This window comes from Ascaphus truei, chromosome 2, assembly GCF_040206685.1.
Source record: "Ascaphus truei isolate aAscTru1 chromosome 2, aAscTru1.hap1, whole genome shotgun sequence".
Classification (NCBI taxonomy): Eukaryota; Metazoa; Chordata; class Amphibia; order Anura; family Ascaphidae; genus Ascaphus; species Ascaphus truei.
The window spans coordinates 236,241,700-236,268,920 of NC_134484.1; the positions used below are offsets into that span (position 1 = coordinate 236,241,700).

General features: G+C 41.4%; 1 protein-coding gene across 2 annotated transcripts; it reads left to right on the forward strand.

Moving 5' to 3' along the window:
* On the forward strand, positions 1 to 26,557 carry ABITRAM (actin binding transcription modulator). 2 transcript variants are annotated; one of them, XM_075585983.1, is made up of 8 exons: positions 1 to 159; positions 507 to 591; positions 7,072 to 7,191; positions 9,828 to 9,879; positions 18,349 to 18,478; positions 18,889 to 18,965; positions 23,066 to 23,135; positions 26,042 to 26,557. In XM_075585983.1, the coding sequence occupies exons 3-8, from the start codon at positions 7,116 to 7,118 to the stop codon at positions 26,186 to 26,188; spliced, it is 552 nt and encodes a 183-aa protein (XP_075442098.1). In that variant the 5' UTR covers positions 1 to 159; positions 507 to 591; positions 7,072 to 7,115; the 3' UTR covers positions 26,189 to 26,557. The 2 variants fall into 2 exon arrangements, with proteins under 2 accessions (XP_075442098.1, XP_075442097.1); XM_075585982.1 differs by lacking the exon at positions 507 to 591.
* Positions 26,558 to 27,221: the final 664 nt, after the last annotated feature.

Below are 27,221 nucleotides of genomic sequence, written 5' to 3' on the forward strand. Positions count from 1 at the left end.
GGTGGTGGTTGCTTTGTCTCATTGCACAGGGAGCAGCAGTCCCTGTGCTGGTCACATGTGGCTGTCTGTGAGCAGCGAGGTTCTGTGCATAGGCAGCTGAAGGGATCAGCACAGCCAGACCCTGTGCATACGCCTGACAAGCCACCGGCAACCTGTACAGTAAGTCCTCTGCATCATCGCAGGCTTCCCAAGATCCAGCAGCTCCCACCTGGGAGATGTGGGGATGGGGGAGGAGGGTGTGTGTCTTCATCTTCTCATTACATTGGAGAGAAGGGACTTCCCTGAAGTATTGTATTGTATGTCTTTATTTATATAGCGCCATTAATGTACATAGCACTTCACAGTAGCAATAAGTAGACAAATGATGACTGTTCTGTCGCTTTAACGTCAGGGTGTTTAGCTTATCATGAAAGAACGTGATCCAGTCATTGCTTTCAGGGAGATTGGGGATGAAAATGCAGTAGATCTCTAAAACTCTATTATTAAAACTCTCATTCACTTCGTAGGGAGATCTGGTCAGTGTGATCACAAGGAGGAGTTGGGTCTGCTATTGACAAGCTGCAGGCAGAAGGGGGAGGGGGTATAGACAAGGTAGGTTAGTAAGACCAGGTTCTGTATATATAATATGTATATCTTTATATAGCACCAACAGTGTATGCAGCGCTTTACAAAAGAGACAATACAGGGAATGTTTATAGAATATGTGTAACAAAAAATCACACAATAGGAAATTAAAACCCTGCCCCAGAGAGTTTACAATTATGTTCAGTTTGCCTTTTTAATGCGTTTTTACATACAGCAGGGCCCCGGGTATACGGCGGGTTCCGTTCCAGGGGCCCGCCGTATAATGAAAATCGTCGGAAAGCGGATCCGGCGATTTTCAGTTTTTTGCATGCACAGAACGGCGTTTTCACCGTTCTGCGCATGCGCGGTCTATGGTCTGCGCGCGCGGTCTATGGTCTGCGCGCGCGGTCTATGGTCTGCGCGCGCAGACTACGGTGTGCGCGCGCAGACTACGGTGTGCGCGCGCAGACTACGGTCTGCGCATGCGCGCAGACTACGGTCTGCGCATGCGCGCCGGGCGCAACCGCCCATTCTGCGCATGCGCGACTCGGAATCAAAGATGGCGGCCCCTTTCTCAGTGCCGCCGTATCAGCGGATCGCCGAAAAGCGGGGCCCTGCTGTATTCCATATAACCAAGTTAACAAGACAAGTTTTCACATAGTTTGAACTTGAACATATGTCTTTTTTCAACCTTATCTGCTAGGTAATAGGTCTTTGTGATTGCCTACAGTATATTACTGAAAACAAAATCAGACTACGGTATAAATATTTGAAAACTTTAAATAAAGAAAAAATGTTTACTTGGAAATATTTGTTAATTGAGACTTAGAACCTGTTTTTATATTCTCTGCATTTTATCAAATGGGGTTCTTCCTATCCTATCTGCCATTACCGAACCTTTCCTAGTCCTCCCGCTCTTGCTTTTCCACTATACAGATTTTCTCTCCTCTCCCTGTCCACGTGGCCGTCATCTATTGCCCATCTACCTCTACTCATTCCCCCTGCTTCTGCCTTTCTCACTTTGAATCCTGGCTCTCTTTCTTTTTCTCCTCAGACTCCCCTGTTCTTCCCCTGGGGGCTTCAACTGCCACATTGATGACCCCTCTCTCCTTTGGGCTTCCCGCTTTCTCTCTAACCTCTTCTTTTGGCCTTCAACAGTGGACTGCAGCCAGCACCCACAAGGATGGCTACTACCTAGACCTGGTTTTCACAAAAAAAGTTTATCTCTCTGATTTCTCCATTTCCCTCTTTCCTCTCTCTGACCATCATCTAATCTAATTTTCTCTCTCTCACTTCTCCACTTCTCGACCTCCATCTACCCCACGTTTCTGCAGAAACCTGTGCTCTATTAACCTACCAGCTTTTGATTCCACTTTACGCTCCTCCCTCTCCTCTCTCAGCTCTGCTCCAGACCCTGACAACCTGGTCAGGAACTACAACTTTGCCCTATTGCTCCTCTCTTGATCTACATGCCCCGCGTTCTCTGTGCCGTTCTCACCCTTCTAACCTCAGACCCTGGCTAAATTTCCACAAGCGTTCTTGCACACGTCCCTCTGGAGGAAATCTCACACTTTTGCAGAGTTCCTTCACAACAAATTTATGTTATCCTGTTTCAACTCTGCCCTTTCTCAGTCTAAACTAACCTATTTTTCTACACGAACCCACGCCGACTCTTCTCTGTCTTTGACTCCCTACTCAGGTCACTCTCTGACCCTCTGCTGCCTGTTCTTCTTCACCCATCTCACCTCAGGGCTTTGCTGACTATTTCAAGGAAATGGTGGAATCCATACGTCAGGACATCCCCTCTATCCTCCTCCGATCCTACACCTCTTCCTAACTCTCCTCCTAACTTCCCGACTCTCTTTCCTCTGTAACAGGAGGATGCATAGTTGCTGATCTCCTCTTCTCCCTCTACCACCTGCCCTCTTAACCCCATTCCCTCCCATCTCCTAAACCCTCTTGCTCCTACTATAATCCCTACACTCACACACTTTTAACTCCTCCTTCTACTCTGGTACCTTTCCCTCCTCCTTCAAACATGCAACAGTTATACCATTACTCAAAAACAGCAAGCTTGACCCTACCTGTCTTTCTAACTATCGTCCTGTCTCCCTCCTGCCTTTTGCCTCTAAACTCCTTGAACGCCATGTCTTCTCTCGCTTGCTCCATTTTCTCACCACCTATTCTCTCCTAGACCCTCTACAATCTGGCTACCGCACTGCTCACTCCACTGAAACGGCCCTCACTAAAATAACTAATGACTTCCATGCTGCCAAATACAGAGGTCATTACACTCTGCTCATATTACTCGACCTCTCTGCAGCATTTGATACTGTGGACCACCCTCTTCTCCTTCACATTCTACATACTCTTGGTATTCGTAACAAAGCTCTGTCCTGGATCTCCTCTTACCTCTCCCATCGTACTTTCAGTGTCTCATTTGCTAACAACTCCTCCTCCTCTATTGATCTCTCTGTGGGGGTACCCTAGATCTCTGTTCTGGGACCTCTTTTCTCTTTACACACTCTCTAGGTGACCTAATCACATCTCTTGAGTTCAAATATCACCTCTATGCTGATAACACAAATTTTACACAAAAATAAACAAAGCCCAGCACAACATACAAAATGATACAACATATAATACAATACTTCAGTGCTTATCTGCTCATGAGTAAGGGTAATTTAGTTAAACCCTTTGGCTAAAAGGTTATAAGCCTGCAGCCACTTCACGGCATGAGCAATCTGCAGGTCCTAACACTACCTGGCACAATTCTCATGTACCTCTCTTTCTGCTGGAGGGTGAAAGACCATACTGGGTCTGTGATACACAGGATCATGATAAAAACTGCTAATTGGAAAGTGGGGCGGGGCGAGCTTTAAACCATGGGTAGGAGAGCCACACCTCCATGCAACAACAGCTGCGTAACCCATGAAGCTTCAGAACCCCAAAAACCACCCTCACATCATATACACAGCATATATATTACTGTCAAAAAGCAGTGCTAATGAGCGTGGCAAGATATACAAACAAAAACAGAAAGTCCAGCGCAACATACACAAATGTACTTTTCAACCCCTGACCTTACATCTGCTGTATAGACCAAAGTTTTGGGAATGTTTCTCTGCTATATCATCCTGGATGACCCTCCGGCAACTTAAACTTAACATGGCAAAAATGTAGCTCCTCATATTTCCTCCCAAACCTGGCCCTACTACACCCTTCCACATTACTGTTGGAAGTACTATCATACACCCAGTAGCCCAAGCACGCTGCCTGGGGGTCACACTCGACTCCTCTCAAATTTTCCTCTCGCATTCAAACGGTAGCTAAAACCTGTCATTTTTTCCTCCGCAATATTACTAAGATACGCCCTTTTCACTGTTGCTCGACTGCTAAAACTCTCACACAGGCCCTCATTCTCTCCCGTTTCGATTACTGTAACCGCCTGCTGTCCGACCTTCCTGCCTCTCACCTGTCTCCTTTACAAGCTATCCTAAACGCTGCTGCCAGAATCACTCTTTCCTAAATCTAGGCATAGAAGAACCAGGGGAGCGATGATGAACCTTAAAGAGAAAAAACTACAAGTGCAATATTGTCGAATCGAAACAGAATATGTAGAAGGCACCCAAGTGAACACTCATAATATGGTTGAAATATATATGCAGATATCCAACTCAGGTGGAAGATGGTTACAGGCTGGAGCAGGTAGGAGGCATCACAATCTCAAAAGAGAGAGACACAAAGCCATACTGCACCGACACACTTTATTCGAGCAAATACCCAGTATGTACCTGGCAGATACCTGGAATGCGCCGCTCCTCACCTCTGACAAGCCCCGTTGCGTTTGCCTTCCCAGCCTGGGTTCATGCCTGGCTGACGGGCGGCTGATCTGTTAAATGATAATGATTAGGATTTAATAGGCTGCAATGCTTCGCGTGTCTACCAGATGGCATAAATTCATGAATTGTAATGCAGTATATATATATATACTGTGCAGTATTGCAGCCAGCGGGAATAAAATGCTTCAATCCCTGCCTGAAAATACCTCAATGCACTCGGGCAGAAAACAGTCACAAACCTCAATACACCCGGGTATACCCGAATTCGTGGGACTAGCCGAGCTCGAATAAAATGTGTCGCCAGTGTAGTGCAGATGGTAACAAATAATTTCACAAGAAAATAAAAATTGGAGACTTACAAGATCCACAAGGAAAAACAGCATTGAAGGTGAGGTGAAGAGGGTAACTGAGTAGCGACCTCAGAGTCACAGCATACCACCGCCGCTGCAAGCCTCCGTTCTGAAGTTTGCTCCCACTGCGGGTCCAAGCAACTTTGACCTCTTCATAGATGCTCAGAGATTTCTGAGGAAACTCACAAACTCAGTACTTTGTGTCACACGGCGGCTGCCTGCAGATGCGCCACCTAAATGTTGGCCAACAAGCACAGGAATTCCAGAGTAGAGATGGGAAAGAAATCATGAGAAAAGAAGGCAGCGGCGGCGGTGGTGTGCTGTGACTCTGAGGTCGCTACTCAGTTACCATCTTCACCTCACCTTCAATGCTGTTTTTCCTTGTGGATCTTGTAAGCCTTCAATTTTTATTTTCTTGTGATAAATTATTTGTTACCATCTGCACTATGGCTTTGTGCCTCTCTCTTTTGAGATTGTGATGCCTCCTACTGTACCTGCTCCAGCCTGTAACCATCTTCCACCTGAGTTGGATATCTGCATACTGTATATATTTCAACCATATTGTGAGTGTTCACTTGGGAGCCTTCTACATGTTCTGTTTTGATTAGACAATATTACACTATGTAGTTTTTTCTCTTTAAGGTTCATCATCGCTCCCCGGTTCTTCTATGCCTATTTTCGTTTGGACATGAAACAGTCCTTTCCAAGGGTTTGAGTGATTTTACCTTTCTTATTGCACGTGATTTATTTTATTTTTCACTTTGCACCATATTAATACACTGTATATGATTTTATGATTATTTGCACATTGTTAGAGTATTAGAGCGCCATCTAGTGTCGTTTTAAATATTCTTTCCTAAGGCCTCGTTCAGGGTGCCAGAGGCAGGAGTTGGAGGGTGGGCGTTCGCGTGTGCGAGCGGCAGTCTGCTGGGCGATGTGTGCACATCCTCCCCAGCAGACTTTTTCAGGAGTTGAGGAGGCGGGGAGGGGTCGGGGCTACAGATAGCAGCTTAGGGATCCAAGTTGCTGTCTTGAAATCATTCTCAAGAATGATTTCATTGGCTGCCGAGGTACCAGTGACGCTGCTGCTGCAGCTTCAGAAAACGTGGTGGGTTGTTTATTGAAACTGTAGCAAGCGTCAACTCCGTACAGTACTTCGGAGACAGGGCAGCTGCTACCCTGACAACCACAATTAACTTTAAATACATTTTTTCGGAAGGCAGCTCGCACGTAAGCACGCCCTCCCTCCGAAGCCAGCACCCTGAACGAGGCCTAAATCTGCCTGTGTCTCCCCTGCTGAAATCTCTCTCCTGGATCACTTTCAAATCCTGCATCTCACACTCAATTCTCCTCCTCACTTTAAAGCTTTCCACTCTTCTGCTCCTGTTTACATTTCAGCCCTAATTTCTCGCTATGCACCATCCAGACTCTTGCGTTCTGCTCAAGGATGTCTTCTCTCTACCCCTTTTTTATCTAAAGCCCTATCCCGCCTTAAACCTTTCTCACTGACTGCCCCACACCTCTGGAATGCCCTTCCCCTCTATATCCGACTAGCACCCTCTCTATCCACCATTAAGACCCACCTTAAAACACAACTGCTTAACAAAGCATATGACTAGCTCCGTGGCTGATACTTTACAACTCATACATAAACCTTGGCCCCTGCAGATTCACTTACCAGAACACCCTCCTACTGTCTCTGTACGTTCTTCCTACCAACCAATTAGATTGTTAGCTCTTCGGAGCAGGGACTTCTATTTCTAAATGTTACTTTTATGTCTGAAGCGCTTCTTCCCATTATGTGTTATCTGTATTATTTGTTATTTATATGATTGTCATGGATATTACTGATGTGAAGCGCCATGTACATTAATGGCGCTATATAAATAAAGACGTGTGTGTGTGTGTGTGTGTGTGTGTGTGTGTGTGTGTGTGTGTGATGTTGGCAGAGGGAGGTATTAACTGCTGCATCGACCCCTTGAGTGTCATAGCAGACATGCAAGGGACCCTATAATACTCAAGGGGTTAAAATACAGCATTACAAGCAAGCAGACCAAACTGTTAAAGTGTTTATAGATCAGTATCTAAACCGGTTAAAAAATGTATACTTGTATGTAACAAATATACATAAAGTGACATAAAGAGGCTTGTACTTCTGCATGACATCTTTTTAATGTACAAATATCTTCTGTGATCCACAATTTGTGAAACGATCTTAATTACATTATTTTAAGAAGAAACTAAGTGTAACCAGTGAATTTGTCTCAAGCAGAAAATGTTTCGGAAGCAGATTGTCATTTTCATTTCTGTTTCAGGCACAGAAAGCTGAGTGGCCGCAATATTGTGAAATCCCCTTTAGATGGCAGAAGAGAGTCCAGAGCCCCATGACATCCCCTCTGTTGTAGACCGTTATTTCACACGATGGTACAAACCAGGTAAAGAGAGGGCTTCTGATTATTCCTCACTTTAACACGTTCAATATGCTGAAGCTGCTTCCCACTGCTGGAGAAGATTTTAGTCCTGTTAGTATGAATGTTCCTGAACTATTCTCCCACACTGAGGGAAGCACCCAAACAGCATAAAAAAAACAAATTTCAGACATTAAAGCCCTTATTTATAATAAGGGCTTTAATGTCTGAAATTTTTTTTTTTTTTCTTTCTTATTTCTATTTACTTCACTCCTCCTTTGTATCTTCTGTCGAAGGTCCAGTTCTCCCTGTACAGACAAAGGGGAGTAAGGAACCCACACTCACAAACAGGAAGGAGAACAGGTGAATCAAAATAAATAATATACTATGAATAATATCTGTTTCCATTGCTGATTCATAGTAAATGATGTATTTCGATTCACCTGTTCTCCTTCCTGTTTATACAGATGCAGCGGCCGTTATTTGAACATTTCTCTGAATTTCGAGAATGCCCTGAGATTCTCCCAAAATTTGCCAAGGCGGACTATAATGGCCCATCGTATTAACACAGCAGGGGTCCCTGCTGTGTGAGTCCTACCGGGGTCTATCTGTAAGAGACGCGCAGTAAGAGATAGGCTGAATCAGTCACTCTAACGGCTCGCCTCTCACAGGCGATCACGGGGGTTTTAGTAAAATTCTAACACCACAGTATTTTAGCAGGGGGTCTCCGGAGCTGAACTGCATTGATTTCAGGTCCGGGACCCTCTACTTCCCGAGATACAGGCCCGGTTATAGAATGCCGGTATCTCCTAATGCATGGAAATGTCTCGCGTCACGTGATTGGGACATTTACATGCATAGGAGATACCGGCACCCACCCCCTGTGCCCCCACATAAAACCAATATTTATTTTTTTAGACACAAGATTAATACCACAGGCCGGCGGGGGTCCCCGGGATGTGTCCACAGGCCCCACAGTGCAACCCATGGGGTTCTCATGGGTGTCTGGAGGTCTCCAGGAGATCCCCGCAGGTGTCTGGGGGCCCTCGGGTGGTCCCTGCATGTCCCCTAATCTCCCACAGCTGTGGGGCCCCTGGTTCTTCCCCGCAGTTGTCCGTGGGTCCTCAGGTGGTGTCCTTGGGTGGCCCCCGTGGATCCCCTCTGGCCTGCAATTCAATAAATACACCAATACACAACCCACCCCCTGTGCCCCCACATAAAACCAATATTTCTTTTTATAGAGACAGGATTAATACCACAGGCCGGCGGGGGTTTCCGGGTGGTCCCCAAGGGTGTCCGCAGGGCCCACAGGTGGTCCCCGCTAGGCTCTGTGGGCCTCCAGGTGGTCCCCGCGTGTCTTAGACAGGTGCTGCTAATCAAATGCCCTTGATTAATTGATCATCAGCAAGTGTGGCCACATCTATAAAAGCCGAAGTTTTAGCAGTTTGCTGGTCTGGAGCATTCAGGTGTGTGTTAACACAATGCCAAGGAGGAAAGACATCAGCAATGACCTTAGAGAAGCAATTGTTGCTGCCCATCAATCTGGGAAGGGTTATAAGGCCATTTCCAAACAATTTAAAGTCCATCATTCTACAGTGAGAAAGATTATTCAAAAGTGGAAAACGTTCAAGACAGTTGCCAATCTTCCCAGGAGTGGACGTCCCAGCAAATTCACCCCAATGTCAGACCGTGCAATGCTCAGAGAAATTGCAAAAAAAAAACAAGAGTTACATCTCAGACTCTACAGGCCTCAGTTAGCAAGTTAAATGATCCCAAGCACACCAGCAAATCTACAACAGAATGGCTGAAAAAGAAAAGAATCAAGGTGTTGCAATGGCCCAGTCAATGTCCAGACCTGAACCCGATGATTGAAATGCTGTGGCTGGACCTTAAGAGAGCTGTGCATAAGGAAATGCCCGCAAACCTCAATGAACTGAAGCAACGTTGTAAAGAATAGTGGGTCAAAATTCCTCCACAACGATTTGAGAGACTGATAAAGTCATACAGAAAATGATTACTTCAAGTTATTGCTGCTAAAGGTGGTTCTACAAACTATTGAATCATAAGGTATACTTGGTTTTTCACCCATGGCTTCTCCATTTTGGCTTTATTTTAGTTAAATAAATCATGACACTGTGTAATACGTCATGTGTTGTTGTTCATCTGAGATTGTATTTACCTAATTTTAAGACCTGCTAAGGAGGGTGTACTTTCTTTGTCACACAACTGTGTATGTATGTGTGTGTATATATATGTATGTATGTATGTATGTAGGTGTTTGTATGTATATATATATATATATATATATATATATATCTATATATATATATATCTATATATATATATATATATATATATATATATATATATATATATATATATATATATATATATATATATATATATATATATATATATATATATGTCATGTGAAAAAGAAAGTACACCCTCTTTGAATTCCATGGTTTTACATATCAGGACATAATAACAATCATCTGTTCCTTAGCAGGTCTTAAAATTAGGTAAATACAACCTCAGATGAACAAAAGCACATGACATATTACACCGTGTCATGATTTATTTAACAAAAATAAAGAATAAAATAAATGGAACTGTGTGTTTTGCTTTCACTTAATGCGTTTTTTTTTTTTTTTCTATTCCAGATGTCAAAGGCAAGCCATGTGAAGATCACTGCATACTTCAACATTCAAATAGGTAAAGCCTGGTGTGAAAATCAACAGTGACTGTCTAAATGTATAATGTAGTGTTTAGGTTTTGTATTCCTTTTCACCCCTCTGCTGTCAGAAGTTCCCATAGCACCTTGCATTTACAGTGGGAAATGGTAGTGTTCATTTGAAGCCATTGAGGTGCTTTATTAAGAAACTGTGCTTTCCAGTGGGACCTGAAGGTGGGTAGCAATGAATGGGTTAGTGTTATTTTACTAAAAGCAGCAACTGTGTCTAACCCCCCAGTTTTTTTTATACAGTATTGGAACTAGGGTAGGGGGGTACTCCAGACCTGAACTCCCCCACCCGGTTCAAGTGATACTTGCAGTACCAGTGAGATTACCAGTATTACGTCATTGCTTTTAAAGGGGCTTTAAATGTCCGTCCAATAGGAAGCCACTTCCTATTGGCTCCAGATTTGGTAGCCATTTTTGTTTCCCCTGGAAACAGATTTAAACCCAATAACTTTACCGGTAAGTATATTAAGGACCGTTGGGTCCCTGGAGCTGAAAATATAGCAGTTTAGCTGCAATGGGGGTGGGGGAGTCGGTCCCCCTGGCTCCTATTCAGCCCCCAAAAATGGGTAAACCAAAAGAATAGGCGTGGTTGCTGTCTTAACTGTTATTTGCATTGCACGGCATGCTCATTACTTTGCAATATGGTGTGGCTTCCCTAATTTCACAGGGTTAATTACCTTTTGGGATTCACTCAGTTTCTTTTGGAGGACCCTCAAAATTGATAGTTGCTTTCTGAATCTGAATTTGGCTTGCGTGTCCTGATCTGTGAGGCTGGTTGGTTTCAAGTGCTCATTGTATTAAGTGTGCAGTTAGAACTAGAAAGAAAGTGCTGTGTATACTAGGAGGGGTGGCTGAATTTGGGGAGTGTGCAGTGGGTTAATTTATTTTCAAAGTGTGTTAATTGAAAGCCTGCAGGAGAAAGGGGGGGGAAGAGGAAAGGGGAGGGGTTTTTTTCTGCCTGAGCCAGCAGTGGGTGTGGTTGGCTGATTGCTAACCTAGCACACCTGGTGGGTGTCACTATTTAAACAGAGGTTGCTCACAAATCCTGAGCTTGTGTCCTGATCTATGTGGCTGGTTGATTTCAAATGCTGATTGTATTAAGTGTGCAGTTAGAACTAGAAGCAGTTTGAACAAGGAAGGGGTTAAAAAAGGTATAGTATATTGAAGTACAGTTTATTGTTAGTACTTTAAACTTCATAGTTGCTACAATGAGCAGGATTGAAAATGCCACTCAATGCACATCTTGCTACATGTATGTGCACTTGGAGCAGCCGTTCCAGTGAGCATTGTGAGAAGTGTGAGCAGGTGGTCTCTTTAGAGTCAGAGATTACTGATCTGAGAGGAAACTTGCAATATTGAGGGACATTGACAATCTTGAAAGGGGTTTAGTGCTCACTGAGCAGGCCCTTGCTTCGATTAGTGGTGCAGATGGTGGCGCTGTTGGTGAGGAGCAGGTAGGTAGCTGGGTAACAGTTAGAAGGGGAAGCAGAGGCAATAGGGAGAGGAAGGCCAGTTCTGAGCTGACCCATCCCAATAGATTTGCCATATTGAGTGAAGATATTGGGAGTGTCAGGGCAGAAATGGCAAGGCTGGCGGAGACTGATTCCTCTAGCAGCCAGGGGAATAGTTCCTCCAGCACAGAGGGGAATCAGGATGCTCCGATACCAAGGCAGATTGTGGTGATAGGGGACACCATTATTAGGAAGGTAGATATGGCAACAGATTGCCCTGACTGCGTGAATCGAATGGTTTGTTATCTCCCGGGTGCTCGGGTTCAGCACATTGCCGATAGGGTAGACAGATTGTGGGGGGGGGGGGGCTGGGATTGACCTGGCAGTCTTGTTACATGCTGGCACCAATGATAAAGTTAGAGAAAGATGGAGGGTCCTAAAAAATAATTTCAGGGATCTAGGCCAAAAGCTTAAGGCAAGGACCTCCAAGGTAGTATTTTCTAAAATACTACCAGTGCCATGTGCTACCGCAGGGAGACAGTCAGAGCTTAGGGAGGTTAATGCATGGCTAAGAAAGTGGTGCAGAAAGGAGGGTTTGGGTTTTTTAGAGCACTGGGACTCCTTTTCTGAGAGGTGCCATCTTTATTCTAGGAACGGATTGCACCTCAATGAAGAGGGATCTTCTGTGCTAGGGGGGAAAATGTTATAAAGGTTGGAGGAGATTTTAAACGAGGATGGAGGGGTTAAGGGAATGAAACAGATAACAAACTAAATAGAATAGAGGAGGATCCAAGGGGTTATGGAGGTAGAATGGGGGCAAGTGCTAGTTTGACAAGCAGCGAAACACTCATAATAAATACAGATAATACTAGAAAACTTCTAAAGACTAAACCAAGTTGGCGCAGAAAGGAAGGAACAGATAAGATAATAGTACAGGCTGAAAAAACTTAAATGCATGCTTGCTAATGCAAGAAGCCTGATAGATAAAATGGGGGAGCTTGAATTAATATCTGCAAGGGAGTATCATAGGCATTACTGAAACATGGTGGGAGTAAACTCATAACTGGGCAATTAATTTAGAGGGTTATTCCCTTTTTCGGAAGGATCGAGCAAATACAAGAGGAGGAGTATGTTTATATGTTAAACCAGATCTAAAACCTATTATTAGGGAAGATGTTTATGAAGGGAATGATGAAAATGTAGAGACATTAACAGTGGAGGTAAAAGTATAAAGAAAATGTTTGTAGGGATATGCTATAAACCACCAAATATCTGTGAGATTGAGGAAGCTAAAATACGTTTGCAAATGGAGAGGCATCAAAACTAGGTCATGTTTGCATAATGGGTGATTTTAATTATCCAGACATAGACTGGGGCAACAAGATTAGCATTACAACAAAAGGAAACAGGTTTTTGGGGGTGCTTAAAGACAATCATATGACCCAAATTATTGAGGAACCAACCAGGAGAAGGGCAATACTGGATTTGGCCAGGCTCCCTGCTGGCGTGCTGAGGCGCAGGGAAAGCGGGTGCTTTCCCTGGCCTTGCGGTTGCTTACTGCACGCGCTGTCAGCGGGCCGTCCGGGGGCGGGCGCGTCACTGGCCGGGGGCGGTCCAGTGACGTTACGGTGCTGGTTCGCCCTCATTGGGCGAACCGCTTACGTGACCGGCCTGTCGCGCCGGCAAGCGTGGGAATTTTAAATTCCCCTAAGACCTGCGCTTCCGCAAGCGCGCGGAAGCGCAGGTAAGCCCCTACTAAAGCCACTCTAATTGCGGCTGTAGGGGCTCAGTGCTGAGCGGGAGCGCGCGTAAGCACGCTTCCGCCAGCAAGCGCTAAACATGGCCAAGGCCTAAAGCAGAGATATTAAACAAATTCTTTGCCTCTGTGTTTACCAGGGAAGAATCAATTTCAATTGTAGTGCCGCAGGACGAATCCACAGCCTCCATATTAATGAACAATTGGTTAACTGAGGAAGAAGTTCATAGGCAGCTTGAAAAAATTAAAGTAAACAAGGCACCTGGCCCCGATGGCATACATCCAAGAGTTCTGAAGGAGTTAAGCTCAGTAATAGCCAAACCATTACATTTAATATTCAAGGACTCCATTTCCACAGGCTCATTACCACAAGATTGGCGTAAAGCAGATGTGGTGCCTATATTTAAAAAGGGAGCTAGATTACAACCGGGAAATTACAGACCTGTAAACCTGACTTCAATAGTGGGGAAACTACTTGATGGTTTAATACGGGATAATATTCAGGAATAAACATATAAGGAGACAGAGGTTCTCCTAAAAAGATCCCAGTTTACTGCACAACAAGACTGAAAACAATTAGGGTTCAAATACCCACCAAAGATAAGGTAGAATAGGCTCTAAAGGGTACAATTAAGTAACCGCTCCCAGCACTGTGGGAGGACGCCGAGGCACCTCCCACCTTGAGAAAGCGCCAGCCCCTTATGCGCGAAACGTACGTCGGCATGACGTCATCGCGTTGACGTAGTGTAGGAGGAATCACGGGTGAGGTTGTTCCTGATCATAGCTGGTAGGGCGGGAAGAGCTGGGTATGAATGGTGCAGGTCTATTGTGCTTATTGAGTGCATACAAGCGCTCGATTTGATCTGATTTGACAGTGTTATGCTTGTTCCTACTGGATGCCTACTGTGGGCTGAGTGTGTGATATACTACACACGGGACCTAGTATTGATTGATATACCACAATTTGATGCACTGCACCTTATGCTGTTTATATACTGTCCACTGTGATTGTTATATTTTCACTAAGGTATTTACAGCACTCATCCTTTCAGCTCTACCCATACCAGCATCCTATCTTGAGCCAAGAGAGACTATTGCTTTATGCTAATTAACCCTTATTTTCCCAATACTGTCTCATATGGGTGTAGCCCCCTGTAGCACAGGCTATACCTATCTTCCTTCTGCTGTGGTAAGTCCTGTTAAGATCAGACACCAGTAATCATCATGGGTTTTCCCCCTTAATAGCCCTATCCTGACTGATAGACGCAGGCCTGGACTCTGCTGCAGGCGTGAGCAAGAGGAGAGGTCCTGTTGACATCACGAGGGGCGGGGCTAGCTCTATATTTAGCAGCCAACTCCGGTGAGTAGTGTTCTTCGTTAGAGATTAGTCAGAGAGTCTGGAGTTGCCGGTTAGTTATGCCGGGAGTATGCAGTGCCGCTAACAGGCCATGAGTCAAGAAATCCTGCGGAGCGAACCGAGGATTTGGAGAGACCTACGGGCTCCCCTGCGCAGAGTGCAGGCGAAAAGAGAGAGTAAAGAATCAGCATCCTTTAGTAGAGCTGATAGATTTATAGACTTGGTGGACCAATGCCCTCACCCCACTGCCAGGGGTGATGGGGATAATCCAAGACCCACCGCGAGGCTAACCTCGGGGGTGGGCCACGGGGTATTGAAGCCCTAGCTCAGACCATCCTGCCGGAAGAGTGACTTGGAGGGAAGGAGAGGAGGAACTATCTGGCGTATAACCCGTCCTGGCTATATAACCCGTCCTGGCTATATAACCCATCCTGGCTATTGTGTTGCGGCTGTTGGAAGCCCTATTGTTGGAATATTGTTGCGTTGTCAAATAAAGAGACTATTCTTCATCCGTAAAGACTGTGTGTGACTTGCAAAGTACTACCCTGGGACCCAAGGGGTTCTTCTATACCGGTCCTGTCCCATATTCCTGGGAGTATAGAAGATGGAGGCGCTGCACCACTAAGAGATCATGGAGGCTACCACCCCAGAATCCCGGTCCTGGCTCCTCCACAACATCGCGGGAAGCTCAGGCCCTCCTGTTCCTCACAGGTACGCACCACACCGCATGTAATCTGCCCTCATGCACCCTAGACACCACCGTAGAGTCTGGGGAGGGGGAGAAGCAGGGTTACATGAACGACAGTGATTTGGCTAGGGGATACATACTTTATTACTCTGGATTTAACCCTAGATATCCCTGAACCCTTCACCACCAGACATATGTGTTTTAATTGTTTTTATAGTAGTTTTGAGTATGTGTTACTGCGCCAAATTTTGATAAACATTAAAGTATTTGTTGTTTTCTGCCTACGGGTATTTTTAGTGGTAATTGTCCTCCCACAGTGCTGGGAGCGGTTACTTAATTGTACCCTTTAGAGCCTATTCTACCTTATCTTTGGTGGGTATTTGAACCCTAATTATTTTCAGTCTTATTGTGCAGTAAACTGGGATCTTTTTAGGAGAACCTCTGTCTCCTTATATGTTTATGTCTGTCATCCCTATCCCTTTTGCACCGACTGTAATTACATTGTTTATTACTTTATCAAATATTGCGGTGAGCGGTATTTCACAACTTATGCTAATATTCAGGATTACCTAATGAAAAACAAAATTATTTGTAATAATCAGCATGGATTTATGAAGGATAGATCATGCCAAACTAACCTTATTAGTTTCGTTGAGGAGGCAAGTAGGAATTTGGACCAGGGTAATGCAGTTGATGTGGTCTACTTAGATTTTGCAAAGGATTTTGGAACGGTTCCACATGAGGTTGGTGTACAAAATAAATGTAAATGTAAACATATATGCACCTGGATTGAAAACTGGTTGAAGGATAGACAACAGAGGGTTGTCATAAATGGAACTTTTTCAGGTTGGGCTAAGGTCGTGAGTGGTGTACCTCAGGGATCGGTACTGGGACCCCTGCTTTTGAACTTGTTTATTAATGACCTTGAGGTTGGGATCGAGAGCAAAGTCTTCATCTTTGCTGATGATACTAAATTGGGTAAGGTAATAGAATCAGAGCAGGATGTCATTTCTCTCCAGAAGGACTTGGAGAGACTGGAAACTTGAGCAGGTAAATGGCAGATGAGGTTTAATACAGATAAATGTAAGGTTATGCATTTGGGAAGCAAGAATAAATAGGCGACTTACTAATTAAATGGGGATACATTGGGGGAATCCTTGATGGAGAACGATTTAGGAGTGCTTGTAGACAGCAGGCTTAGCAATAGTGCCCAATGTCATGCAGTAGCTGCAAAGGAAAATAAGATCTTATCTTGCATTAAATGGGCAATGGATGGAAGGGAAGTAGACATAATTATGCCCCTTTACAAAGCATTAGTAAGACCACACCTTGAATATGGAGTACAATTTTGGGCACCATTCCTTCGAAAAGACATTATGGAACTAGAGAGAGTGCAGAGAAGAGCCACCAAATTAATAAAGGGGATGGACAGTCTAACTTATGAGGAGAGGCTAGCTAAATTAGATGTATTTACATTAGAAAATAGGCGTCTAAGAGGGGATATGATAACTATATACAAATATATTCAGGGATAATACAAGGAGTTTTCAAAAGAACTATTCATCCCACGGGCAGTACAAAGTACTCGGGGCCATGCCTTAAGGTTGGAGGAAAGGAGAATTCACCAGCAACAAAGGAAAGGGGTCTTTACAGTAAGGGCAGTTAAAATGTGGAAATCATTACCGCTGGAGACTGTGATGGCAGATACAATAGATTTGTTCAAAAAAAGGTTGGACATCTTTTTAGAAAGGAAAGGTATACAGGGATATACCAAATAAGTATACATGGGAAGGATGTTGATCCAGGGAGTAATCTGATTGGCAATTCTTGGAGTCGAGAAGAAATTTATTTTTCCCCTTATGAGATATCATTGGATGATATGACTCTGGGTTTTTTTTTATTTGCCTTCCTCTGGATCAATAAGTAAGTATAGATATAGGATAAAGTATCTGTTGTCTAAATTTAGCATAGGTTGAACTTGATGGACGTACGTCTTTTTTCAACCTCATCTACTATGTAACAATATAACTATGTAACTATGAATCCTCCCTTACCAGACACTTGCACAGCCAGAGAGCTGAAAAAGTAACTTTTCAGGCAAGAACTGATTAACCAAATCATTTAGACCAGGGGTGGCCAACTCTAGTTCACAAGGGCCACCAACAGGTCAGGTTTTAAGGACATCCCTGCCTTAATGACTGAGCCACTCCACTGGTTGAGCTACCTGTGCTGAAACATGGTTATCCTTAGAACCTGACCTGTTGGTGACCCTTAAGGTCTGCAGTTGGCCACCCCTGGTTTAGACATTTGAGTTATCAGAACAATGATGGAAATACAGATGTAGAAGGTGTTATTGCAGGTGCAGTAACGCATGATTCCCCTCCCCTTTTTACCGGGACATTTACGCCTGTTCGATCTGTAAATGACCCCTAACAAGTAATACTTCTATTGTTCCAAATGTAATGCAAACTCCTTTACTAAAGCTAGTGTGTGTGTGTGTGTGCTAGTGTGTGTGCTAGTGTGTGTGCTAGTGTGTGTGTTAGTGTGTGTGCTAGTGTGTGTGCTAGTGTGTGTGTGTACACCTGTCACTGCTATTTTTTGCAAAGATCAGTGTAGACACAATTGGGAACTATTTAAATCATTAATAATGTTGGTTTTCAGGTGGGATTTGAAGGTGAGTCACTAAGAGTTAGTTTAATTATAGTATAAAATATACTTGTTTTTATGTAACACTACAAGTGTACAAACTGCTTCCCAATTGAGCTTACAATATCATTTAGATGGAGTTCTATTTCGGGTTCTTTCTCTCCCTATTCATTAATATAATTTAGATGCCAGACACACAAATGAGAGGGTCATCAATAGGAGTTCACACTGAAATCTGAACCAAGATCTCCTTCTAAGGCCTTGAGACAACTCTTCCATTGTAGAGCAGTGGTACTCAAGTTCAGTCCTCAAGCACTACCATCAGGCCAGGTTTTTAGGATTTCTCTAACACGAACTACTTAACCTATTAGATCATCCTTAATTATTACTGAGACAACTTGCTTAGGTATGTATTGTCCTGCAAATCTGGCCTTTTTGGTAGCCCTTGAGAACTGAACTCGAGCACCACTGTTTACAGCGTGTAATGAGAGATAGACATGTCACCTGTCAATGTGTTTTGTTTAGTTATTTCTCTCCCTGCAGAATCTGTGTTATCACACTAGCAGAGTGTCACCCGCTTCTTCAAAATGGAAGAACAATTAAAAGTATTAATTACCAGATCAGCGCCAATTGCAGCAGACTGCAGAACAAGGTGTCTGGGAAGTCCAAACGGGTAAGAAATAGTGTGCTGTTATTTTGCAGTGTAATCTTCAAGGCGTTAATTAGCAAGATCCCTGTAATGCTACCGACTACTTTCCTATATCTTCCACTGCAGAATGTGTCTATCACTTCACCATGTAACCAAGGAAATGCAAGTATCTGTCTGTAGTACCGTATCATAAATATATGTGAGCGTGTGTAGGTACAATAGATAATACTTTTTTCAGTCTGAGGTGGATGAAACCAGAATTGGTCCATGGGCCATAATGCTTTGTTTTGAAGGAATCAGCAATTCTTTAAATGTAACATACCTTCAGAAGTAAGCTTCATGGGACAACCATGACACTCAAGGAAAGAAGTGAGGGGTGTACCTCATAATACATACATGTTCTTGACCTGTTTTGTTTCCCTTTTTTAATCTAGGGAGCTCAATTCGTAACAGAATTTGCTCCTCTATGCAGAGTCTCCTGCGTTGATGGTGAAGAATATACTATATACAGGTGAGTTTTTTTTTTTTTTTTTTTTTTTCTTCAACATCGGTAGAAGTATGCTAAACTTTCAGATGCCACTCGTCTATAGTATTATGTGTACATGCCTGTACCATTTATGTAAGTGCGCTGTTATTTCCATTATTATACACCGTGCGCACTATGGATATTTTTCTTCTCCATTGAGAGCATTGAGATTATCCTCACAGAACTTGACCATCCCCTGAACCAAGAAGTGGAGCAGTATGATTCAGAGCTACATTCAGTGTGGGTTATGCTGTCTTCTATCTGAGGAAATGAACATCACACCCAGAGCTTAACCATCTCCTAAACTAGGAAGTGAAGCTTGATGATCCAGAGGCACATTTATTGTGGGATATGCTGGTTTTAAATTAAGTAAATGTGAGTCCCCATTCTATTGAGTTCCTACTGTTTGAGACCCAATTGAAGCATATTGCGCTATGTAGTGTTTATTTGCTTCATTTTCATAGGGTGATACCCGCGCTCCTAAAAACATTCTAGTTCATCGCTGCAAATGAAAATAATTTGCGGGTTAGAGAAACATCCGTAAAACTGAGAATGCTTTGAACTTGTGAAACTGATTATTGCATATATCTATGGAAATTAAAAGCTTGGAGAAATATTCCCATTTTCTGTAATACTTTTTTAGTTTGTATTTTCGCAAGGTACCAAACAATACAGGCAGGGACAGGGAAAGGTACAGAAATAAAATAAGAAAGGTGTGGGGGACCAATTTTGTGTTTATATAGCTAAGTAGAAAACCTACACAATTGTACCCGGAGTTCAGTAAATTAAACAGGTAAGATAAGGCAAAAAAGATCATTTTAATAAGCGAATTCTCAGCGTTCAGTTCAGAGGTAAATTCCTTTTAAAATGCTGGCTTAATGGATTTGTGCTGATTAAATCTATAGACTGAGTAGCACAATATAAGTGCTCACACTTTAGGGAAATAATCCTGAGGCATAATGTCCCTAACTCGGGTGCTTATTCTGTATTAGCCGAAGCGGTCGCCCCTCAGACATGAGGTAGAATGTAGTGAATCTATGTAGCACTATCAAGATGCCAAGGTCAGCAATGGTTTATCACAGCTGGATATTAAATAATAAGGAAGCTAATATTCATATGTTTTAAAGTGGCAGTCCAAGCTGCCGTTTGCCTCCGCCCCACCCCCCCTTTAATATGTGCATCAATACAATCTACACTAATTATCTAATTTGCCAATCGATCCGTTCTTCTGTGATCGATCGGCGAAAATTCGGCTCTGGGGTTCACTAAATGGCTGTCAGTGCAGCAGAAGAGGACCAAAGATGCAAAGTTCTGTGGGTGAGATCATGTGACCAGACAGTCACTTGATACAATTGGTGCACTGCTAGATAGAGGGCAGGGCTCAAAAAGGGGTGTGCCAGAGCCTGTTCCAGAAGAGGAAGGGGATGTGACTTTGTGAATCGTTGCTATAGAAACAACAAATGCTTGTTACATTATAGTACATTAAAAATGAACAGTAATTTAGAGTTTAAAAAAAAATGCTACAATTATTTTCTCATAGTACAGAACCGATTTATTTAGAAAAAATGCATGTACTGTAGGATATTGCTTGGTCTGCAGCTTTAAAAACAAGCAGAAAGAAGTCCTATTTACTAGAGTTTTTAAAATATATATTTTGTGGCATTATTTTAACAAATATGTTCTGAATCTGCTATAAGCTTTTTTTTTGTTTGTTTGTTTTTTTTTTGTCTGTTGTCTAGCAATTTCTGTTTAATATTTCCTCTAAAGGAATGTGGCCTATGTTCCCTATACTGGAACATTGTGCACAAATTCAGAAACGCTTGGCAAAAAAGAGAACCTTCCGTTGAAAAGGGATTATAGTCTGTATTTTCTGGTTCTGGCTGTGTCGTATTTGGCATTGAAAGGCTTCCTTTAAACACAGCTACAGTAACTACAAAGCGGATTCTGAAACATAACATGTTTTAAATTCTTTTGATAACACCACCATTTAAAATACAGAATCTATGGAGACAGGCTAAACATTTGACACTTATTTCAATAATTCTCTTAGGTGTTGCTTTTGACATTTCTATCATTAAATGTGTATGTGTATGTGTATATAGCTCAACCCCGTTATAGCACGATCCACTACAACGCGAATTCGCTTATAACGCGGTCTGAGCATGGCTCCCGAATTGAAAGCCTCCATTTTGCCGCCTTACCTGCATCTCAAATCCTCCATTTTGCCGCCTTACACTCTCCTCTTCCAGCTGTCCTGTCCACGTGCTCATCTCTCTCCTCTTCCTGCTGTCCACGTGCTCATCTCTCTGCCCGTCGCGTGCCATCGTTTTTGTTTTTTTTTTTCAAACATTCAATTCAATGCTTTATTGACTACCAGACACAGACACACAATTAAACATTAATACATTTTGTACAAAACACATGCAGGGATTGAACTCGGGACCTCTACACCATAGGCTTGGTGTGACAAGACATAACCTATAAATATATTTATCCTCTACAACACAGTGCCACAGGGTACATGTCAATGTTAAATCTTAAGTCTATTTCTAGATGTCTATGACATCACACAGCTTCTGTGGTGCAGAGGTAGAAACCATCATATGAAAGGGTCCTGGGTTCAATTCCTGTGTGATATAGTATATTATAATTGAAAATTTTTATAAATTATTATTTTAATTATATTGTATAATTTATAAATATATAATTATTTATAGTTCTTTATTACTAATTTGTTATTAATAATTCTTTATGATTAATTATATATTATTAATAAGTATGATAATTAATTATTATTAACAATTAATTAACTAATAATGACTATTTAATACTTAATACTTAATAATAATTAGTAATACTTATTAATAAAACTTATTGATAGTTATTAATAATTAGTAAGTATTAATAATTGGTATTAATAATTAAGTATTAATAATTATAATTACTAATTAGGTATTAATAATTATTAAGTATTAATTAGTAGTACTTATTAATTAGTAAAAAATATTAATTGTTAATGATAATTAATAATCATACTTATTAATCATAATATAATTAATAATAATAGTATTATTAATAATTATTCATATAGAATTACTAATACATAATTATTACTTAATAAAGAATAATAATAAAGATATACAGTATTATTTATAAATGATACAATATAATTAAAATAATAATTTATTAAAAAATTAGATTATATTATACCATATCATACAGGAATTGAACCCAGGACCCTTTCATATGTTGGTTAAGATTTCTACCTCTACACCACAGAAGCTGTGTGATGTCATAGACATCTAGAAATAGACTTAAGATTTAACATTGACATGTACCCTGTGGCAATGTGTTGTAGAGGATAAATATATTTATAGGTTATGTCTTGTCACACCAAGCCTATGGTGTAGAGGCAAGGCATTGGTATCAGAAGGTCCCGAGTTCAATCCCTGCATGTGTTTTGTAGAAAATGTATTAATGTTTAATTGTGTGTCTGTGTCTGGTAGTCAATAAAGCATTGAATTGAATGTTTGAAAAAAAAACGATGAGCAGAGAGATATGAGCACGTGGACAGCAGGAAGAGGAGAGCACTGGTAAGGCGGCAAAATGGAGGAGAATAAAATCTGTAATGGAGGAGAATAAAATCTGTAATGAGTAGGCTCGAGAGCTGATGCCGGTGAAATTTTAACACGACCATGGTTGTAACGCGGTCGTGGGTTTGTGGACCCCAAGGACCGCGTTATAACGGGGTTGAGCTGTACCATCACGTTTTAAGTTACGGTATATATATATACCATCACGTTTTAAGTTATGGTGGGTGAAAAAGGCAACAAGAAACCTCCACCGTATTGCGTATAGCAAATACAAAGATCACTTGTGAGCACATTCACATGTCTTAGGCAGGTCTGCAACCCTGCCGTTTACCATTATCCCCAGCATACAGTGCTTCCGCCTTGTAGCGGGTCGCGCTATAACGGGGTTAACCTGTATACTGTATGTAGATGTGTATATGTATATAAAGCTCTAATTGCATGTATATAAACAACTGTTTTTGAAAGCTTGCTTTATTATTTTTCATTATTTAGTTGCATCAGGGGTCGGTTACTAGAGGTGAATGAAAATCTTCTTCAAAAGCCAGGACTGTTGAAAGAGAAGGTAATTATTATGATGTGTGTTACACATTACTGCGACCTGTCATAGGTTTCATAAATAAATAGAATACTGGGTCAGATCAAATGGACCATTGAACACAATATTTGTTTGTAACAGTGGTAACACTAAAAACTTCGGAGGATTAGATATTGGGCAAGATGACTACTGATGACAATTTATTTTACAGCACTAAATATATACTCTGTGCTTTACATAGGATATTTGCAGGTAGAATAGATCATTGCCCCAAATAGTTTCCAGTATAATTTTTGGTGCTTCAGGCGCTGTTTCAGACGCAGTAAGGATCAGTTGGCTTGCCAAGATTCATAAGGGGAACTGATCCCAGGTTGTGAACCACTTCAATGGCAGTTAAAGGCAGAGAAGCAACTCTTTCCATAACGATTATGTGGCCCTTCTCACTGGTCCGGGTGATAATAGAATATGTCCTGTACAACATAGAATATCAGAGACTTGCCCTAGTTCTGGTGCAGAATATTACAATGTGTCCCACCATAACTCGCCCAAGGGAACGACAACACCTGCAGTGCTATATCTCAAACAGTACGATGCAGTTGGTCAAGGAATTTGGAAAATTGGAATGCAGAATTCTTAATCAAAACAGAAAGCTGACCAAATGGATATGCAACACAGTAATGTAAATATCACTTGTATGTAAAGTAGTAACATTTATAGTACAGGTGACAAATTAGATTAGATTTTTTAAAAATCCTCAAACGGATTGTATTTCTTGTGTCGTTTTCTTGTGAGTAGAGAAATAGGCCAATTGTGACCCTAAGCAGCCATTATTTATTGGGCCCCAATTCTGCAGTCAATAGCAACCCTGAAATGGTTCAAATACTATTCTGGATCCTTTATTTCATTGGATTAAGGTAAATACATGTTAAATGAGTGCAGCATGTTGTCAATTACTGGGTAAATAATAAGGAGCAATAATTGAGTGTATTGGGGCTAATTAAACTATGATGATGTTTTATTTGTACTATATCTCGTACTTGCAGATGCAATTGCACTCGCTGGCATGGTAGCCGGTGGAATAACATGTTAGCCATGACCCTTTCTAAGCACGCGCCTAATTCAAAGACAATGGTGTCTGCTCCCACTTTCACATCGTGCGTATCCCGCTTCAATGCGCCAGCGGGAGCAATAACGTCTTCTATATTTGTATATGAAAGATTTGTTTATAAATGGCTTTTTAATTTCTAATATGTTTTGTGATGAGATATTAAAAAAAAAATTCAAAAAGCACTTAGCAGTGCAACATCTTCTCTTCTATTCTAATTGCTGCTTCATAATTTGGAAATTGTTTTAATTCATTGGAAATGTAGGATTGCAAACATAGCCAGTGTAATTATATATAGAATATGAGGGGAAATTCTGCCTCATACAGTATGTAACTGAAGCAACCCCATTTGCTGTGATCATGGTTAAGTTGAAGACTTTTGCTGAAAGTCGTGGGGAATAAAGTCTGAGGCTGCACAGTCTAGTTTTTAGTACATCGGGTATATGACTACATTGCATACATGGCTCAAGGGATCCTTGGCTACCTTCAACTTTTTGCATAAATTGATGTATAATCTGGTTTCAGGCCCAAGATTCCAGCTGCAAGAGCTCTAAAACAAATGCACAATGTTATTTCTCTAGCCAAATACCGTAGCAAAGGCTCAATTCTGATATCTCTAGATCTCACAGCAGCAATTGGCTTGGCAGAGTGGTAAACATTATCCTCCGGCCCTAAGATGTCAAATTCTCCAAGTCGCTGATGTCTGTCTCTACTTGGTTCCAAAGATTTTGTCTTTGGATTACTGCAGCCTCCTCATCTGATTTGAACATGTACCTTTCCTTGGTTTTCTCAAATTGCCATAAAACAGGATTAGGATTATTGACTGAGTGGCAAGCAGGCTGAGGGCAGAGCCACAGCAAAGTAACTAGTGTCTATCTACAATAAAATATAAATTAACTGGCATTATTTCAAAGAAAGGACACTAGAAACATTGTTTTCAAAAGCCAATGATTAAGATTTTTTTTTTATACTTTTCAGCCAAAAAAAAAATCTTAATTTTCAGAATATTTTCAATGAGGTACTTTTGCTATTCAACTGGGACATATGGTAGATGAATTGATTGTCAAATAGAATAAACAAAACTGTTGAGGGCGCGTAAAAAAGTAACAACTAAAATATCACGACAAAACAAAAAATTCTACAATGGTCAACTCCATGAAAATACCATGAATCACAAGTCTCCACCAAAATACACAATATTAAAATAGATGGTTGGTGTCCTGTGGAAAATCCCGTTCCTCAAGCTCTATCTATGCGCGCTCCACACTTTCAACGGTGTCCAGTAGCTCTTCGTTCACACCCTTCGTGTCCTGCGGGAAATCCTACTCCTCAAGCACGCTCTGTTGATCCTCATGAACAGCTCATTCATGCCCGATGTACATTTCGCCAATGTACTGACCGGTTTCTTCCGGAGCTCCTGAAAAAGCCGGTCAGTACAGCTGGATCACGATTAAAGTATCTACGTCATCATTGCTCTAAAGGAATTCACTCCTCATTACTTTTTATATATTTCTCCAACAAGATACATGGACTTTTAAACCAGGTTTTTTTCTATTGTATATATGTTTTTGAATTGTAACTATCACTTGAGAGAAGTAAATGTATTGATCTTTGTATATACTTGACTGTTCCTAAATCCATTTCTTCTATTTAGCGAGTTCTACCCCTATCAATATTGAAGACCTGATTTACCTTCCCTTTTTTTTTTAACACTTAAAGTACATACAAACAGTAAAGATAATAAATCTATACTACTAGAGCATAAAAAAAATTGTTACTGCTAAGTGATGAGGTTTATAATGTTACTTTTTTCTTTTCTTTTTTTTAGCCGTCCACAGAGGGTTATATTGCAGTGGTGTTACCGAAATTTGAAGAGAGCAAAACTGTTACAGAAGGACTTCTTTCCCAAAAGAATTATGAAGAAACAGTGTTAAGACGAACTTGTGTGACATCAGATAATGCAAAAGATGTGTAACATTCCTCAGGAGTTTAAAAATCTACCTCCAAGCTAAAGCTCTATATGTTTTTAATAGTGACTAAGATAATAATTCCTCTTTTCTGGAGGATTAATTAGCAATATATCAAGCAGCTAAAGGGTTTTCTGTATAAGGGCTTCTAATATTCTTTGTAATTTCTTTCTGTAGAACTAAAGTGACAAGTAAAAGTAAGTTTACCAGTTTATGCTGTCAAGAGTACCAGATCTTAATACAAGCAGTGTAATTTACTGGAGGGGGGGCAGAGGGGAAGTTGTTTATTTTTTTACATTTTTGGAAGCTGCGACCAATGTCTTGAAGTCACTTTTTTATATGAAATAAAAAAAAACTTAATGAGATTTTTCTTAAAATATTTCAGCGGAGTTTTCGTTTTCACTGCAGAGCTAATATCATCCATTCTATAGAGGCCTTTGTTCTGGAGAAATATTAGATGCAAGTTGGAAGAGATGTGGCTATTGCTCATAGATCTTGTAATACTGGATCTTTTGGACTTGCATCTAACTACAGGACTTATGTACTGATCAAACCTTACTGCACACGCCAATCTAATTATTAACACGTTGGCCCAATTTGCGTAGGGTCTGACTACAAGGAATGGAGTGAAGCATGATAACTGATACCATGCAACAGACACCCCAAAGCTGCAGGGGTGAATTGTATAGCGGTTTTTAGAACATCCCAATTTGAGTATTTGTAGAAATAATTTCTACTGTACTGTACATTAATAATTTTCTGAAATCAAGAATGACTTAATGTTTTCACAATAAAACATATGATTCTAAAGAAAAAGATTGATCTGACAAAATATGGCTTTAAAGGAGCAATTCAAGCAGCATTCTTCAAGTGTACGGTACTGCTATTGTGTTCTACGAGAACTCTTGCTCACAACAGACCCTTGAATCAATGAACTACAACGTGGTTACTTAAAGCAGCAATCCAAGCGGCCTTTTTTTTTTTTCCTCTCTCTACATAAGTTTGAAGCAGGGGGTCTGCAGAGCCCAATTTCAGCTCCGG

What these genes read in the sequence shown, in the direction of transcription:
- ABITRAM (XM_075585983.1), top strand. Translation starts at nt 7,116, where the DNA reads ATGGCAGAAGAGAGTCCAGAGCCCCATGACATCCCCTCTGTTGTAGAC. An exon ending in ATACTTCAACATTCAAATAG is followed by an intron (nt 9,880 to 18,348) that starts GTAAAGCCTGGT and finishes CTCTCCCTGCAG; the next exon opens with AATCTGTGTTATCACACTAG. An exon ending in GAAGAATATACTATATACAG is followed by an intron (nt 18,966 to 23,065) that starts GTGAGTTTTTTT and finishes TTCATTATTTAG; the next exon opens with TTGCATCAGGGGTCGGTTAC.